The sequence below is a fragment of the Anopheles coluzzii genome, chromosome 2 (genome assembly GCF_943734685.1).
Source record: "Anopheles coluzzii chromosome 2, AcolN3, whole genome shotgun sequence".
NCBI lineage: Eukaryota > Metazoa > Arthropoda > Insecta > Diptera > Culicidae > Anopheles > Anopheles coluzzii.
Genome location: NC_064670.1, coordinates 55,591,110 through 55,606,199, shown reverse-complemented (window position 1 = coordinate 55,606,199; position 15,090 = coordinate 55,591,110). Strand labels below are relative to the sequence as shown.

Genomic DNA, 15,090 nt, shown 5'->3' with positions numbered 1-15,090 from the left:
TTGTGGGAAAGAATTTTGCAAAATTTGGTTCCTTGCTTGATGCTTAAAGTGACGAATACAAATGTAATTTCACGCTTGTGTGTATTTACAGGTGCAACTATAAGGTGAACACATTTCATAAGCGCATCAAGTCAAGGCTACGCAACGGTTTCTGAGTAAACATGTACATAATTGCATATTTTTACCAAAACATGAAACGCACTCTAGGGATGTCGATCGTGAATAAAACGGTGCGGGTTGTCAACATTCGCTGTGTTGTGTTTTGACAAGATACCAGCGTATCTCATATCGTAGTTTTACGTGTGTCAAGCAGAGTTATCACATCTTGCAAGCGTGAATACAGATTCAGATAGCTACCACCCACAGTAGTGGTTAATTCTTCTATCGGCGTAAGTGATTGTTTCCCAGGAAGAGAACAGAGGGGTTTGGCTTTGGCCAGCGAAACATTTGCAATACTGCTATGCTGATGCTGCAGGAAACAATGGAAGCAAAATGTGAATGTTGTTGGTGCACTGCTAGTGTTTATTTCCAACATGGAACAACGTTGAAAATGAATAGTTTATTTGGCTTAATATTCGCTGTTCCTAGATTCCCGGTATGATGTTCTTTGCAGCAAGAGAAAATGTACTTGTCAAGCCCGATGTCCGCCCACTGGCATCGTCGTGTGTTTGGTGCCATACTCATACTTGGAAGGAAAGCTAGCGCGCGCGCGTTTGTTTCATAGTTAGGCCCTGCTCATATTCCTTTTGTTTGTGGAATGAAGCTCCTCGTTTCTGATGTATGCGACAAAACAGTGGTTTACTTCCGTAGTGTAGTGGCTCGTTTTCCGGTATGTGTTTTCCCCGTTCCGTTAACGTTAACACCTTCTTTCAATGAGATAGTTGGCAATCGTTGCCAGCTACGAGCAGGAAGTGATCGAATGGTTCTAGTTCTTAATGTATGTATCCGACTCACTATCACTGTTTAGCAAAGTGAATAGCGGATAGGGGCAGGGTGTAGTGACGATGTGTGTGGAAAATGAAAAGCCGCACCTGCCATCAAATCCCAGGAGCTGTATTCTGAGCAATGTGAATTTGGCAAATGGTGGTAGTTTGAATGAGCGTGTGTGCGTGTGTTGTTAGATTCACGTGCGTGCGTTACTGTGCCTTGTAATCATCATTTCCCTTGCTCTTCTTCCATCGCTTACTGCCACAAACTTATTGTGGGGTGTTTTGTTGTTGTTGTTGTTGTTGTTGTGTGTGCTGAAGTTAGTTGCACTATTTGCCGCTCCCAGTATTGGTGTAAGAAGGATCTAAGGAATCGGTGTAATCTGGTGAAAAGTGGCAGATAAAGAATAGTGTGTTGAAGGTCTCGTCGTAATCAGGTGCTGGGTGGGATGCAAATTTCTTTCAGCGATTGTTCCATGTTGTTTCGTGTGCATTTAAGGCAAGTGTAATAACAAGTGAACGGCACACTGTTTTCGTAAATCTGCACCAATGACGCATATGGCACACGGCGAAATTTGTGAATGTAAAATTGCATGCTCTTAAATCCCTTTGTGCCGTGGTGTGCCAGAAATGTGCATTAGATGTGGATCAGAACTGTTTCTATTGCATATTGGCATATATGTGTAATAATGTTTGAAAGTAATATAAAGAAGCAATACTAGTGTAAATGTGGCTCGATTTAGAATGAGTTCTACTATGGGAGGAAGTGTTGTTCGATTCGACTATCATTAGCAGTGCATAGTTACACGCCGTATATGTTTAGCTTTATGCTTTGGTAATACGTGCCGAAGCGAATAAACTTCGCATGTGTCGTACAGCTGTAGTGCTCTTTCCACATTTTCTTTATTATGTTCCCAATTCTCTTGTACCATTGCTTAGTGAGTCAGTAAAGTGAAAAATAAACATGCACTGAATCTTTGCTGATAAAATAGCACTGATGGTTCAACCGTCGCCATAGAATCTCTCTCTTCCCTACTACCTTATCGGTGTCAAATGGTAGGAGAAGCTCAGTGCCAAAGTTTAGTGTTGTGTTAAACTGCATAAGCATCTATAAGAAGAAAAAAATCTCCTGTAAAAACGAACCAACACGGATAAAACAAGGCATCAACATGATCTGGTCCCCGACAAGCAACAAATATGGAGTTGGTGAGTAAATACACGAGTACATTAGTTTGTAACTTTTTCATTTGCATTCACCTTATGTTGACACAGATGGCACAGTTAATGTAAATGTTCATTTAAAATATGATATTAAACATTTTAAAAGAAACAGAGCTACAATGGCGCCATGTTCGTTCGGTCAGTGAAAGTTATTCATCGGTATTTGCTGTAGATAATAATAGTAATAACGCATCCTCTTGGTTGTGTGTGTGCCCAAGAATTCTTACAAGAACTAAGGGTAGAGAAGAATTGAATAATATGTGCAGAGACGACAGCGTCGTAATTCCCATCAGACAGACAAGAGTGCATCTGTGGTGAATGTCGGACATGTCGAGAGTTGAAGGGCAGAGAAATTGCATTATCTTGATCATGGATTCCGTGTACGTTTATTTACGACAGGGGAGGAGGAGGAGGAGGGGGGGGGTGGTTAGCTAAACTGCGACTAGTCTTGCTTCAATGATGATTTATACATCAGATGTACACTTTTCACAAAATCAGGCACAATCAACTTTTGCTTAGGTTAGCTCATTACTCATTGAAGAAGACAAAAACAACAGCAAATGCTGATATGATTTTTATATATGTGTGCAATGCAAATAACCGTTGATGTGAAAACAATAGTGATGATTTTTGCATTAAAGAATATAGTATTGTCACTAATCGTGACAAAAACAAACAGATTTAATATTGAAGCAAGCAAGTACAACTTATTATTATTATCATATTATTATTATTATACGAAGAGGTTTCACGCGTTTTGGCATCACCGTCAGCAATGACTTGGTTCCAAAGCGGAAATGGGCAACGCGGATGTGCGATTTCCTGTGAGGTCCATTTTGAGCATAGCATTAAGTCTTTATCGATGCGTACAACGATGTTCTGGCTCATAGAAAATGTATGCATAAATTGTTGACGAAACAAATTCTATTGTTGGCGAAGTGTGATTAGGTCAGCGGTGTGTTTTAAACCGTTGTCTAGTATATTTTAAATAATAGTTGCATCACAAAAAAATTAATTCATTTCGTTTTTTTTTGTTTTTAAGTTTTATTAAGTCTGTATACTTACTTAAGTCTGCATACGCTTGTAAATTTGTAAATCAAGTTCATTCGTTGTCATTACGTATAATACATACCAAAACTTTAAAAAAATGAAAAAAAAAAACTATTGAACGTGAATTATGGCAAGCAAAAATGGCACAATTGCTCTAAGATATCTTCAGCCATATCCAAGCAAATTTTAAAAAGATAGTACAATGATTGTTTGGAACATTTTACAAAGAAACGAATTGTATTGAAGTTTTATGTGCTACTACCCTATGCCAATGAGCTGATTACACATTCATTGCAAGGCCAAAACAACCTGTTCATTCACGTGAAGGTGCTGCAAGCGCCATAGGGTGTCATTCAACCTATCTGGAGCTGTTGGTGCTCCTGAAGAGGATAGAACAAATGGTGTTTATAAACCATGCACATAAAAACCAACTTTTTCAATATGCAATTTTAAATGTGTTATATGAATACAGAAATGTGCAATTTTGTAAGCAAAAATAAAACCCAAAAAACAAGTTAAAATATACATTTTGGCATGGCATTGGAGAGAATAGATTATTTTTTGTTCTAGTTTTTAACCATTTGTAACCTCGTAATTTAATTAAATAACAAATACAGTTATTATGCCAAACATAAATAGATAATATAATAATCGTTCAAATAGGTAGACTGACTAGAAGTTAGTTATGTTAGTTGAATTGTGTGGTGTGGTGTAAGGGCTAACATTTTTTGCCCCTATGAGTAGAATTGTCCTTTAAAAATAGATAAATTTTGGTGTATCAAGGAGTTTTCCAAACATGTACAATTTTGTTTGCATGAAATTTGCATTTCGTGCAACAATTCACTGATAGTTTTTGTGTTTACATATAGCCATATATTCGCGTTAATAATGTTATAGAACTTTCCATTGTGTATTATTAAAAAATCATGTGAAAGAATTAAATATTCTCGAAAAATTCTGTAATTGATACGTAATCTGAATAAGCCGGCATTAGTTCTTTTATATGACTTAAATAATTTCAACTAACTCGAACCAATTCGATTGAAATGAATATAACTTTTGATAAATTTAAAATTTCTACACGATTGTAGGGAAAAATCAAATAGTTCTCATAAATCAGTTCTATGTATTGATCAGCAGCAAGTGATACAATCCGTGTCATAAAAAAGCCTGGTCGTATGGATGGCCATTCAATGGAACAAAGAAGGGTAGGAAAAGAAAAACCGATCATTCAAGGTTACATGGCCTGCATATACTTCCGTTCTGCAACCCGTCCACATCCGTCTTAGCTCACAATTCACGTTCACTGCCGTCGTACTCCTCGTGCCTATTAATGTACGTGTCTGCGTGGATGATTTTTCAAGAAACGGTTAAAGCTAAAAATAAATATGTTCCGCTTCGTCCATTGGGTCTGATTCTGGTACATATCACCATAGGCTGGATAGGCGATCCGTTGCAACCTTTAGACCAATATAATTCGCATTGCTTGTCTCGTACGTCGATAATTTTTGGCATGATTTCATTCTGGACGTATGTTACATAAAAAAAAGTTCAAAACTAGCGGAGTTTGAGCTATGTAGACAATTGTTATGAATGAATTGTTAAGCGTTGGATATCAGTTGCAGGATTGATTTACCTATAGTAGAATACAGGTATTCCCCGATGGACGCTATTAATGCGGACCGAAGGCCTCGAATATTAGCGTAAGGCGAATTTCGAGTTTTTCAGTAAAATTATAGCTAGTTTTGTATCATTTTACTTGAAGTGATAGGTCTGAGTCATTAAATTAGTTATTTAATCTGATTTCAACTGAAAATTACAATTTTGTGCCTTTTCTTAATGGTTTTTAAAATTGGACTAAAATGGGATTTATTTTGCATTTGACATTTTTGCTCGAAGAACTGTCAAATTTAGAAAATCTCGTACAGGACACGCTCGGTTATCCGCACCTGATTGAGTGCGGATTATCGAATGACGCTTTGACGTGTTGTTTTTAAACATCTCATTTTTGTCTCGGTTCATGAGTTATTTGTTACCTTACATACATTTTCATGTTGTGCAAAGAAAGCTTATAATTTAAAAAAATAGAAAGATATTTTTAGTAGTGTAGGTTTATCTACACTACTTTTGACCGAACACTGTACCTCATGAATTTGATTGTCAAAAGTGCGGATTCTCGAGCGTGCGGATTAAATAGGTGCGGATTACCGAGCGTATACTGTATAGCGAAATTGCGTATATCGAGTATGACGTATATCGGGGAATACCTGTAGTCTACCATGTAATCGTCGAAAAATGTGTCAGTTTCTGATGCGGAAGATATATGATGTTTCGAATGTGAGTAATTTTAATGGCGAGCTTGGTTATTCTCTTGAATTGCATTCCTTAGTTTCAATTGCCAACAGTTTTAATATTTTAAATAGAAAAGACAGAGTGCAATTTATCGCATTAAGCTAGGGCATTGACATCATGAAAAACAAGAGAAAGATCGATTACAGCAAACATGCATGAAGAAACGGAACGGAAGTCTCATGAAATGAATGTAATTCATCATTCGCATGAGTTTGTTATTATTCTATCTATAGCTTTATCATTGGTTTACTCTGTCTCCAATTTTTTGTGTTCTCTTTTCTGTATCCATTCGCTTTGGTGTTCGCCTTATCGTATGTATGTATTTGTGTTGTTGTTATTCAGACGAATCTTGGTGCATTCAGACGATCAGCAGACGACGTCTGGTGAGAAAACAATAAAAAAAATATCTTCATTCACTTCAGGGATCCGTTTATGCTGGTGCATAGTTTGTTTTGTCTGCTTGCCTACTCGTGGTAAAACGACGCAACGTGTAGCATGTGAATTATGGATCAAATATTTCCGGTACGACCGTTCATTCTCTTCTCAAGTATATGCAGATGTTTCAAAATGCATGTTAAAACTAAATGTGTAACGTTTACACACTTTGATAATCTAGCTTACAATTTTTAAACAATAATTGAACAGTTAATGTTGTGAATAGGTTATAATAATAGGATCTACGCAATCAGATATTTAGTCTTTGTTTGGTGTGTACGATCTTTATTAGAGATAGGAACGACATCAAATAAAAACAAATCGCTCTTCAGTTGCATTCCAATACCGTTCCAAGTTTAGTTAATAAATTCTATAGAACGATTTCACTACAAATCGTTCACATGCCCTTAAATAAGCCTTAAAGAAGAAACCCTGAAGGACTTATAACAGTGATAACTCCGTGGCAGCAGTCCAGGCGTCCTAGATGAACAGTGATCTCGTATACTTTCGATTTGGTTTTGGTCTTGCATAGCGCCAAACAGTTGTTCAGTGTCTGATCTATACAACAGTTAAGAGCGTGTCGCTAGAACGAAGCAATTGTTCTTGGTATTTTTTCTGTCGTATCTTTAGTGAATGTGAATTACGGATCCTACGTCGTTAATATCATTCAGGTCGAGTGTGTTAAAATTAGATTGACGGAATTGTAACATACATCTAAATTATTGCGATTCTTAATCGTGCTTAACATTTTAGCTCTACTTTAGCTCCTGTTTTGCTGCTTCATTTGATCTAGACCAGAAATCGCCAAAATTTTCGACCGACTTTTTTTTTCGAATAACACTTACTTACTTATCCGGCGCTACAACCGCTTTGCGGTCTTGGCCTGCCTCAGGAGTGTCCGAAACCGCTCACGGTCTGGCGCCTTCGTCTTCCAGTCCGTTATCCCGGCCTTAATGGCGGACGCCTCCACGCCATCTTGCCACCTCAATTTCGGCCTACCACGCCTCCTCTGTCCTTGTGGACGGCCTAAAAAGACTTTACGGGCTGGGTCGTCCGTTTCCATGCGTACAACATGGCCAGCCCACAGGAGCCTGGCGAGCTTGATACGCTGTACGACAATGAGGTCGCCGTACATCTCGTATAGCTCGTCATTATAGCGGCTCCTCCATTGTCCTTCCACACATACGGGGCCAAGTATCCTTCTGAGCATCTTCCTCTCAAACGCGGCTAAGAGGGTTTCGTCTGATTTGGACAGTGTCCATGTCTCAGAGGCGTATGTGAGTACTGGTACTATATAGCAGGGGTCTCCAAACTACGGCCCGCGGGCCGCATGCGGCCCTCAAGAGCTTATAATGCGGCCCACGAAGACTTTGCCAGAGTTAGTATAAATAGGACGTTATTATGACTTTTTCAAATAAAAATGTATTTTTTACTTTTCTTAGACAAAAATCAAGCTTTAGTAACACGAAACTGTACAAGTATCGTTAGTATTTTATTGTAAAAACGAGATTTAAACGTTCACTCATCAGATAAAGCTAGCGTCAAATGGCCTCAACATAGTTATTTTTGAAGCAATGCGGCCCGCGAGCTGAAAAGTTTGGAGGCCCCCGCTGTATAGGTACTATATAGTCCCAGCTTCGTCCGTCGCGACAGGTTCTTTGAGGTTGGCAGGCAGCATCCTTGCGCGCAACTCAGCTTCCATACTGTTGTCGTTGCTGACCTTTGACCCCAGATAGGTGAATTCTGGGACGACTTCAAAAGTGCGTTCACCTATCTGTACATCACGCCTACGTAGATTCGGATTATTTATTGGTAGGTCCGCTGATGTTGCCACCATCAGTTTGGTCTTTGCCTCGTTTATCTGCAATCCGAGGCTCTCTGCCGCTTGCTCAATCCCTTGGTAGGCTTCTGCTACATAGGAGAGCCGCAGACCAATCATGTCTATATCATCAGCGTATGCCAGGATCTGGGTTGACTTATATAAGATGGTTCCCGTAGTCTCCACCTTCGAGTAGCGGATGGCCCTCTCTAGCACCAAGTTGAATAGGAGATAGGCAAGCCCGTCCCCCTGGCCCAGACCCTTGGTGGTAGCAAAAGGTCCTGAGAGTTTTCCATCCACCCTCGCCTGGCTCTCACCCCTTCGAATAACAAATGAGTAAAAAACGAGGATTCTTCTTGGTTACTTCACGACCTTCGCGGTTATGCCGATTTTATGTACTATGCAGCCGTAGCCATTGTCCTTACGCACATCTTCCCCTCGAAAGTGGCCAAGAGCGACAGATTTGCCAGATTTGGACAGTGTCCATATCTCAGAGACGTATGTGAGTACCGGTACTATATATGTGTGAAAGAGTCCTTGCTTTTTATAGCATTCAGCATCCTAGCGCGCAACTCAGCTTCCATGCTATTGTCGGTACTGATCTTAGACTCGCGATAGGTGAAATCTTGGTCAACTTCAAAAGTGCATTCACCTTTTTGTTCGCCACCCCTACGAAAGTTTGGATTTCTTGGTGGGGCCGCTGATGTTGCCACCATAAGTTTGGTCTTTACCTCGTTTATGTGCAATCCGAGTTTCTCGGCCGCCTGCTCGATCTCTTGGTAGGCTTCTGTAACACAGCAGAGGCTCAGACCAATGATAAGTTCAGCGTATGCCAGGATCTGGGTTAACTTACAGGGTTTTTAACTTGATTTTGCAAGCGTAGCAACATTTAACGCAATCGCAGCAATTGACAGGACAACGGCATCAGTTGTTTTCGGAACGTGGTCACGCTTAAGACAACCTTCGCACTTGATATAACAAGCGAGGTACACAATATCACAATTCCAGTGTTGCAGATTCTTGCAAGTATTCAGCTACATGTGTTTAAACTGATTCAGATCAATTGACAGCTAGAAAAATTGGTTGTTTACAAGTTTTATAGAAAAATTCTACAGTACTTTTTCTCGTAAATTCACAGAGTCAATCTGAGAGTTCCTGAGAGTTTTCCATCCTAATTCACCTGGCCAGTGGCGTTGGTCATAGTCATTCTAAACAGCCTTATTAATTTAACCGCGAGCTCATAGCGGTGTACTGTTTTTCAAATCAATGTAGTAGTACGAGAGATAGTACGTTTGTATTCTGCCATCTTCTCCAAGATCTACCGCATGGTGCATTGTATCACGGCAATGAATAAAATAATTCACAAAATTAACTTACACTGTTTACCTTTTTTTGGGCCGGTCTGGTGGTACAGTTGTCAACTCGTACGACGTAACAACATGCTCGTCATGGGTTCAAGTTCCGAATAGACCGTGCCCCCATACGTAGAACTGACTATCCTGCTATGGTAACAATAAGTTTCTGAAAGCCAAGCTCACTTCACCAGTGGGTATAGGCAGGCCTTGACCGACAGCGGTTGTTGTGCGAAAGAAGAAGAAGAAAAAGAAGTTTACCTTTTCTTGAAAATGAAAATCTTGAAAATGAGTACAAACATTCATGATCATTTTGAAATAACCAGCAGAAAAACCTTACAAAATTCGCAAATTTAGAAAAAAAGAAATGGTCTGTTATTTAAACTTTAAATTAAATTAAACTAAAAAAAAAATAAACTGATTGTGAAAATCGCTTTCTAGGGTCAAATGGCAGATGGTCAATATTGGCTTGCTTTTCATGCGATTAGACCATCGGATTAATCTGTAGTTCTACTGATTTTCGAATAGTGTACAGGATTTACAAGTATTGCTGTTTTTAAAAGAACGAAAGAACAGAAATCACGTTCAGGTTCACAGCAATGAAAGACTTGGTTCACTCACGTTCACTTAAAAGAACCGAAATGCCCACCTCTACCCCATATATGTATATGTGCTATATGTGCAATGATCAGGTAATAGGTACCTTTCCACGGTACGGTTGTCTGCTGGCATCGCGATTCGCGAGCCCTTTTGCTTTTCCATGACATGATTCTATAGTGGATACAGAAATTGCATTTTGCTGCTCGATTTCTCGCCATGTGAAATGGTGATTTTGACAGGAATTCCGAGCAGGAATCGTTCTTAAGAGGCAGGACTAACGTAGAAACAATTTATGGGTAAAGTTGGCAAAAACTGGAGTCGACTCCGATCTGACTCTGAAACTTTTGGAACTCAAACCGGAATATAAATTCGATCAGCATTATCCAGAGCCGTCCGGAATCGTCGGAAGTCGGTCGGAGTCGTCCTGAGACGGAGTTGGCTGTAGACTTGTTGAAGTGTTGTTCATCATCACATATTGTTCATCATCATTACTGCACCCCTACAACGGCCCCTGGGTCACAGTACTTTAATAAATGCTGAACTTGTCATCCACAGGGCCACCGCGGCCACTTAGGCCCCCCACGGTCAAAAACTCCGACGCTCCAGAGAGCACATCACTAATATGAACGTTAAGATTGTTGTTCTGTTGCATATCAAGCAAGGTTTGCGAAGGGGAAATCGAGTCGCAAAAACATCCCACATTAACATTCTCACATCCCAACATTTCATCATTATTTTTTCGACAGTGGTGGGGCAAATATTCGATGGGATTCGAGCCTAATGTGTTAATTTGGATTGTGATGAAATTTAAGTAATTAAACCAAGAAATGTTAGTATAATCTTTGAGGTAAATGTAGATTAGTAGAAACCTTAGTTATATGTTTACAGTGTCATATTCATATTACTTAAAAGATTGACAAATGTAAATAAAAGGATCTATTTTAATCATTTTGAATTCATTGAAAATGTACTATAAATGGAGTTAATCACATAAATTAGGAAACTTTAAAGATTCTGAACAAAGGTTTAAACTCAGATAAAGGGTTATTTTATTTTTAATTGTAATTTTTTCTGCAGGTCCTGTTGTACAGTAGTCAACCCGCACTTCTTAACAACATGGCCGTCATGGGTTCAAGCTTAGTAAGAATTGTATTACCCTCATATGAAGGACGAACTATCTTACTATGAGTAATCAATAAGTCACTTATAGCCTAGCCCAGGGGCCTCCAAACTTTTCAGCTCGCGGGCCGCATTGCTCCAAAAATAGCTATGTTAAGGGCCATTTGACACTACCTTTAACTGATGGGTGAACGTTTAAATCTCATTTTTATAACAAAAAACTAACAATACTTGTACAGTTTGGTATTACTAAAGGTTGATTTTTGTCTAAGAAAAGTAAAAAATACAATTTTATTTGAAAAAGTCATAATCATTACGTATATTTATATTAACTCTGGCAAAGTCATCGTGGGCCGCATTATAAGCTCTTGAGGGCCGCATGCGGCCCGCGGGCCGTAGTTTGGAGACCCCTGGCCTAGCCCATCACTAGTATAGACATGCCTTCGCCGAAAACGGTTGTTGCACCAAAGAAGAATTCTTAACGCCTTTTTTGTGATTAAGACATTTTTGGCCCTACACTTTTACTTTTCACAATGCGATAATTTTATTTTCATCATTTTTATTTCATAATTTTTTTTTTAATTTATCACACAATGTTCATTTATTGGTGTTTATAAGTAATTATTTAAAGTAATTGTCATGCTATGGTACTGCGCATTCTTAAGCATATCATGAACAATGCTTCAAAAAATAAAGCAGTACAATAACATCATTTTTCACGGAAAAAATGTAAAAAATGTAAAATTGTAAGTAGTGGCCACTTTATATTGCCGGCCATTGTATGATAGAATAGCTTGTTGTTTTTTTTAAATTAAATTCACAATTATGATTTGTTGCCATTTATCTTAGTCTTACGTATAAGGTGAAATTGTTGAGTAGCTGACATTTGAAAGCAATATTTTTTTCAAAATAAAACATGAAGAAAATATTTGTCACTTTTGCAAACAAATCTGCAATAGGTGCATTCAGACAGCTCATATTCTGCTCGAAAAAATCTGTCAAATGGTACATTGGTTTTGGAATTCGACATTTGTGTAGCCCAATCATTATCAAAAAAAAAGGAAAAAGGCCAAAAAAACAGATTTTTGAACTGGTCATTAACAATTGCATTTTCTTTGATACAACAACCGTTCAAAGCCAGTCTCTACCACTAGTGGGCTTGGCTTTCAGTGACTGATTGAATACCCATAGCAGGATAGTCAGATCTACGTATCAGGGTACGTCTATTCGGTCTATTCGGAGCTTGAACCCATGACCGCCATCCCATTTAAATTTAAATTTATTTTTAAATTTGTGATATGAAAAAACTTGGCTCTATAATTACATTACAGTTCTCTTTAAATTAATTAAAATTCTAAATTTTTAAATTCCTAAATTAAATTCTATTTTCCTTTAATTTTTTTTTCCCGATCAGCCATACATAACTGGCATGGTGATGTTACGCATGGGCTAGCTCTGGATGTGGGAGATTGTGTAGAAATCTTGGAAGAAACCACCTTCTGGTTTCGAGGCACGTGTCCCCGAAAACCTCGCAAAGTAGGTTTGTTTCCAAAATCGTACATTCATCTGAAGGACCTTTCGAAGGTGGATCCCGTAGTAGCAGAATGCACCCTGGTGTTACGCGAGTGGTCAGAAATTTGGAAACGATTGTTTGTGGTAAGTAAAGTTGATTCTATCAATTGTATGCAAATTTTAAACTTCGATATCGATTTTTATTATTTTATTGTGTGTACCCAACATAGGAGCGCGAAGAATACAAATTTACATCACTGCGCAAGGTAATGCTGGCGCTGCTTGAAAGTCGACGCGAACTGTTAAGTTCTACGCTTACCCAGGATCAGACTTACGATCTACAAATGAAAGTGATTTCCAAAATTGATTGGGGAAATAGGTAAGCACAATTGATTTTTTGTAGTAACATAATAGCTGTAATTGTAAAACATGTTTGAATTTTGATATGAGACCGATATTCACAGGTTCACATTTCATTGTTAAATTAAATTTATTTAAACTTAATCATTTTTAATTGACATGGTCATGTTATCTATTATGAAAAGAAGAGAGCTAGAGAGGTAGAGCTTCGCGGGTCGCTGAAAAATGTTGAATTATGATGCATGTCATGGATGGTTTTTTGTTGGTGTGCTTTTTGACACAATTCACGATTAATTGATTGTATAGTGGGTATCATGATCAATACTTCATATATAGTCACTTAATATGATATTCATTTATGATTTATTCAGAAGGTACTCCTTCGGCCTTATTGCTAAAACTTAAATGTGATCAAAGAGAAAATAGTCATGAAACGAAACAGTGTACAACCCTGATTCAAATTATATGTTATTTATAAATAGTTACAGCAAGGGAAGATAAGTTTGTTTTCGAATTTTTATGCTGCGTTCTTCATAGCGTGGGAGGGGATTGCTTCCTTGATATAGTTTTGTCAGAATAATTTTGGTTGTATGTGCTTAGGCATACAGTTAAACTACTTAATACTTAAACTGGTTTTGAGTCTATTCAGATTATCAAAGTAAAATAGGAAAATATGAGCAAAGCGTCGTTTCTCAAGTAAAGTCTAATTGATTGGTCAAATGGATTGGCAAGTATAGATTTTGTTAAACGCATTAAAAAACTGTGAAAATTAAATAATTCAACTTAGTGTTATTCAAATCCAGAAACATAAGAATTTTAATATGTGTGAAAAGTTGGACCGCATTTCCGCATTCTCAACGAATAAAGCGGAGAAATGCATTCATTGCCTTAAGTTTTGCTAACATTTTACAAAAGCTTTTTGCATGTTTGAATTGAGGAAAAGATGAACTAAAGCTCCGTTTTACGACACACGCGAGAGCAGTTTTTTTTTAATGTTTTCAATTGTATAATAAATCATAATGTATGACCTCTATTTTAGTAAACCTTTAGGAAAGCTTTTTAAATAGGAAAATCATTGTAGAATAGAACCAATGTACATGCAGGAAAGTGCTTCGAAACGAAACTAACGAGGCTTAGAATTTCAGGGATTCTGAGGAATTCAATGAAACTGTTTATCCTCGACATACTTTTATAAGAATAATGTGTATTGAAAATATAACGGACATTTTGTTTCCAGAGCCTGTGTCTGTGCTGCCTTTAGATGTGTAGATTTGTAGGAGAACGTGGGGCAAAATGGTTAGGTGGGGCGAAATGGTCACCTGCATTATTGGAAAATGAACACGTTTATAATGACATCTAATGATTGAAAAAATGAAAGACAATGTTTAAAGCCCACCATGAATGTTTAATTACCTAAGATTTCAAAATAATTGAATTATTCAGCAAATAAATGATCTAAACCAGAGATGTCAATGTGGCCCGCGAGATCTTTTGATGTGGCTCGCGACCGCTTGAGTCAAAATTTATTTGTAGAAGCTTTTCTGCTTCTACAGTACATGTCAATTCCAAACACCTGAAATATAAAGAGATGTTCAACTTCGCAGGTGTCTCTACTAATTGTCAGACCATGCAACGTTATAAAACCTCCTTTCTATGCATAAAGGCACAAAAAAAAAAACTAATTCCAAACATTACTTATTTTGATAAAAATGAGCATTCAATTCCAGACAATTTTATAGTAAAAAGATTGAAAAAAATAAAGCAAATTCTGTTATACCCTTTCCGACGAATAAATTTGTTAGCAACAGATAGTTGATGAATAATTTTTAAAGAAACATCTCGCATTTTAGCTTCAATCTCATACAAATGTCTAAAACCCTGAATTTTGTGGCATATTGTGTTGGGATAGGTCAAACCCCTCTTTACGTTTAGTTGCAGCTTAGAACATGTTACTTCTGCAGAACGTTTAGGAAACAGATGAAATCAGACGTCAGCACAAACACGTATTACTTTTGATAAGCTTTTATAAACTGAAGTTACAAGCTTTCCATGAGGCAGCCTACCAAGATCAATGTATTTAAATAAAATATAGATGGGCTTATGGCTCTGTTTTTGACGGCCATTATGAATGAGGATTTCTGTGGATATTAGCAGGATGGGAGTATCGGTACGAAAGATTTGTATGACACTGGACGAACCGACCTGTAGTAATTTATGGATCTTTAGCAGGATCACTGTTTTTACGCACGCACGTAAATGCGGTTCACAATCAATATCAGCTCAAAAATATTGATAATCAAAATGTCACCAATATCAAGATAAAATTTACTTTTCTGTATTGGAT

General features: G+C 37.8%; 1 protein-coding gene across 5 annotated transcripts in view; it reads left to right on the top strand.

Annotated features, from left to right (window-relative positions):
* The first annotated feature begins 53 nt into the window (after nt 1-53).
* The window catches only part of LOC120949953 (dedicator of cytokinesis protein 4), a 61,084-nt gene continuing 46,047 nt past the window's right edge, over nt 54-15,090 (top strand). For 2 of the 5 annotated variants that reach the window (XM_040367611.2, XM_040367604.2), the window contains exons 1-4: nt 258-389; nt 1,866-2,132; nt 12,289-12,530; nt 12,617-12,765. In XM_040367611.2, coding sequence (XP_040223545.1) covers nt 2,096-2,132; nt 12,289-12,530; nt 12,617-12,765 — 428 coding nt within the window. In that variant the 5' untranslated portion in view covers nt 258-389; nt 1,866-2,095. The other 3 variants (XM_040367608.2, XM_040367605.2, XM_040367606.2) reach the window with 3 other exon arrangements.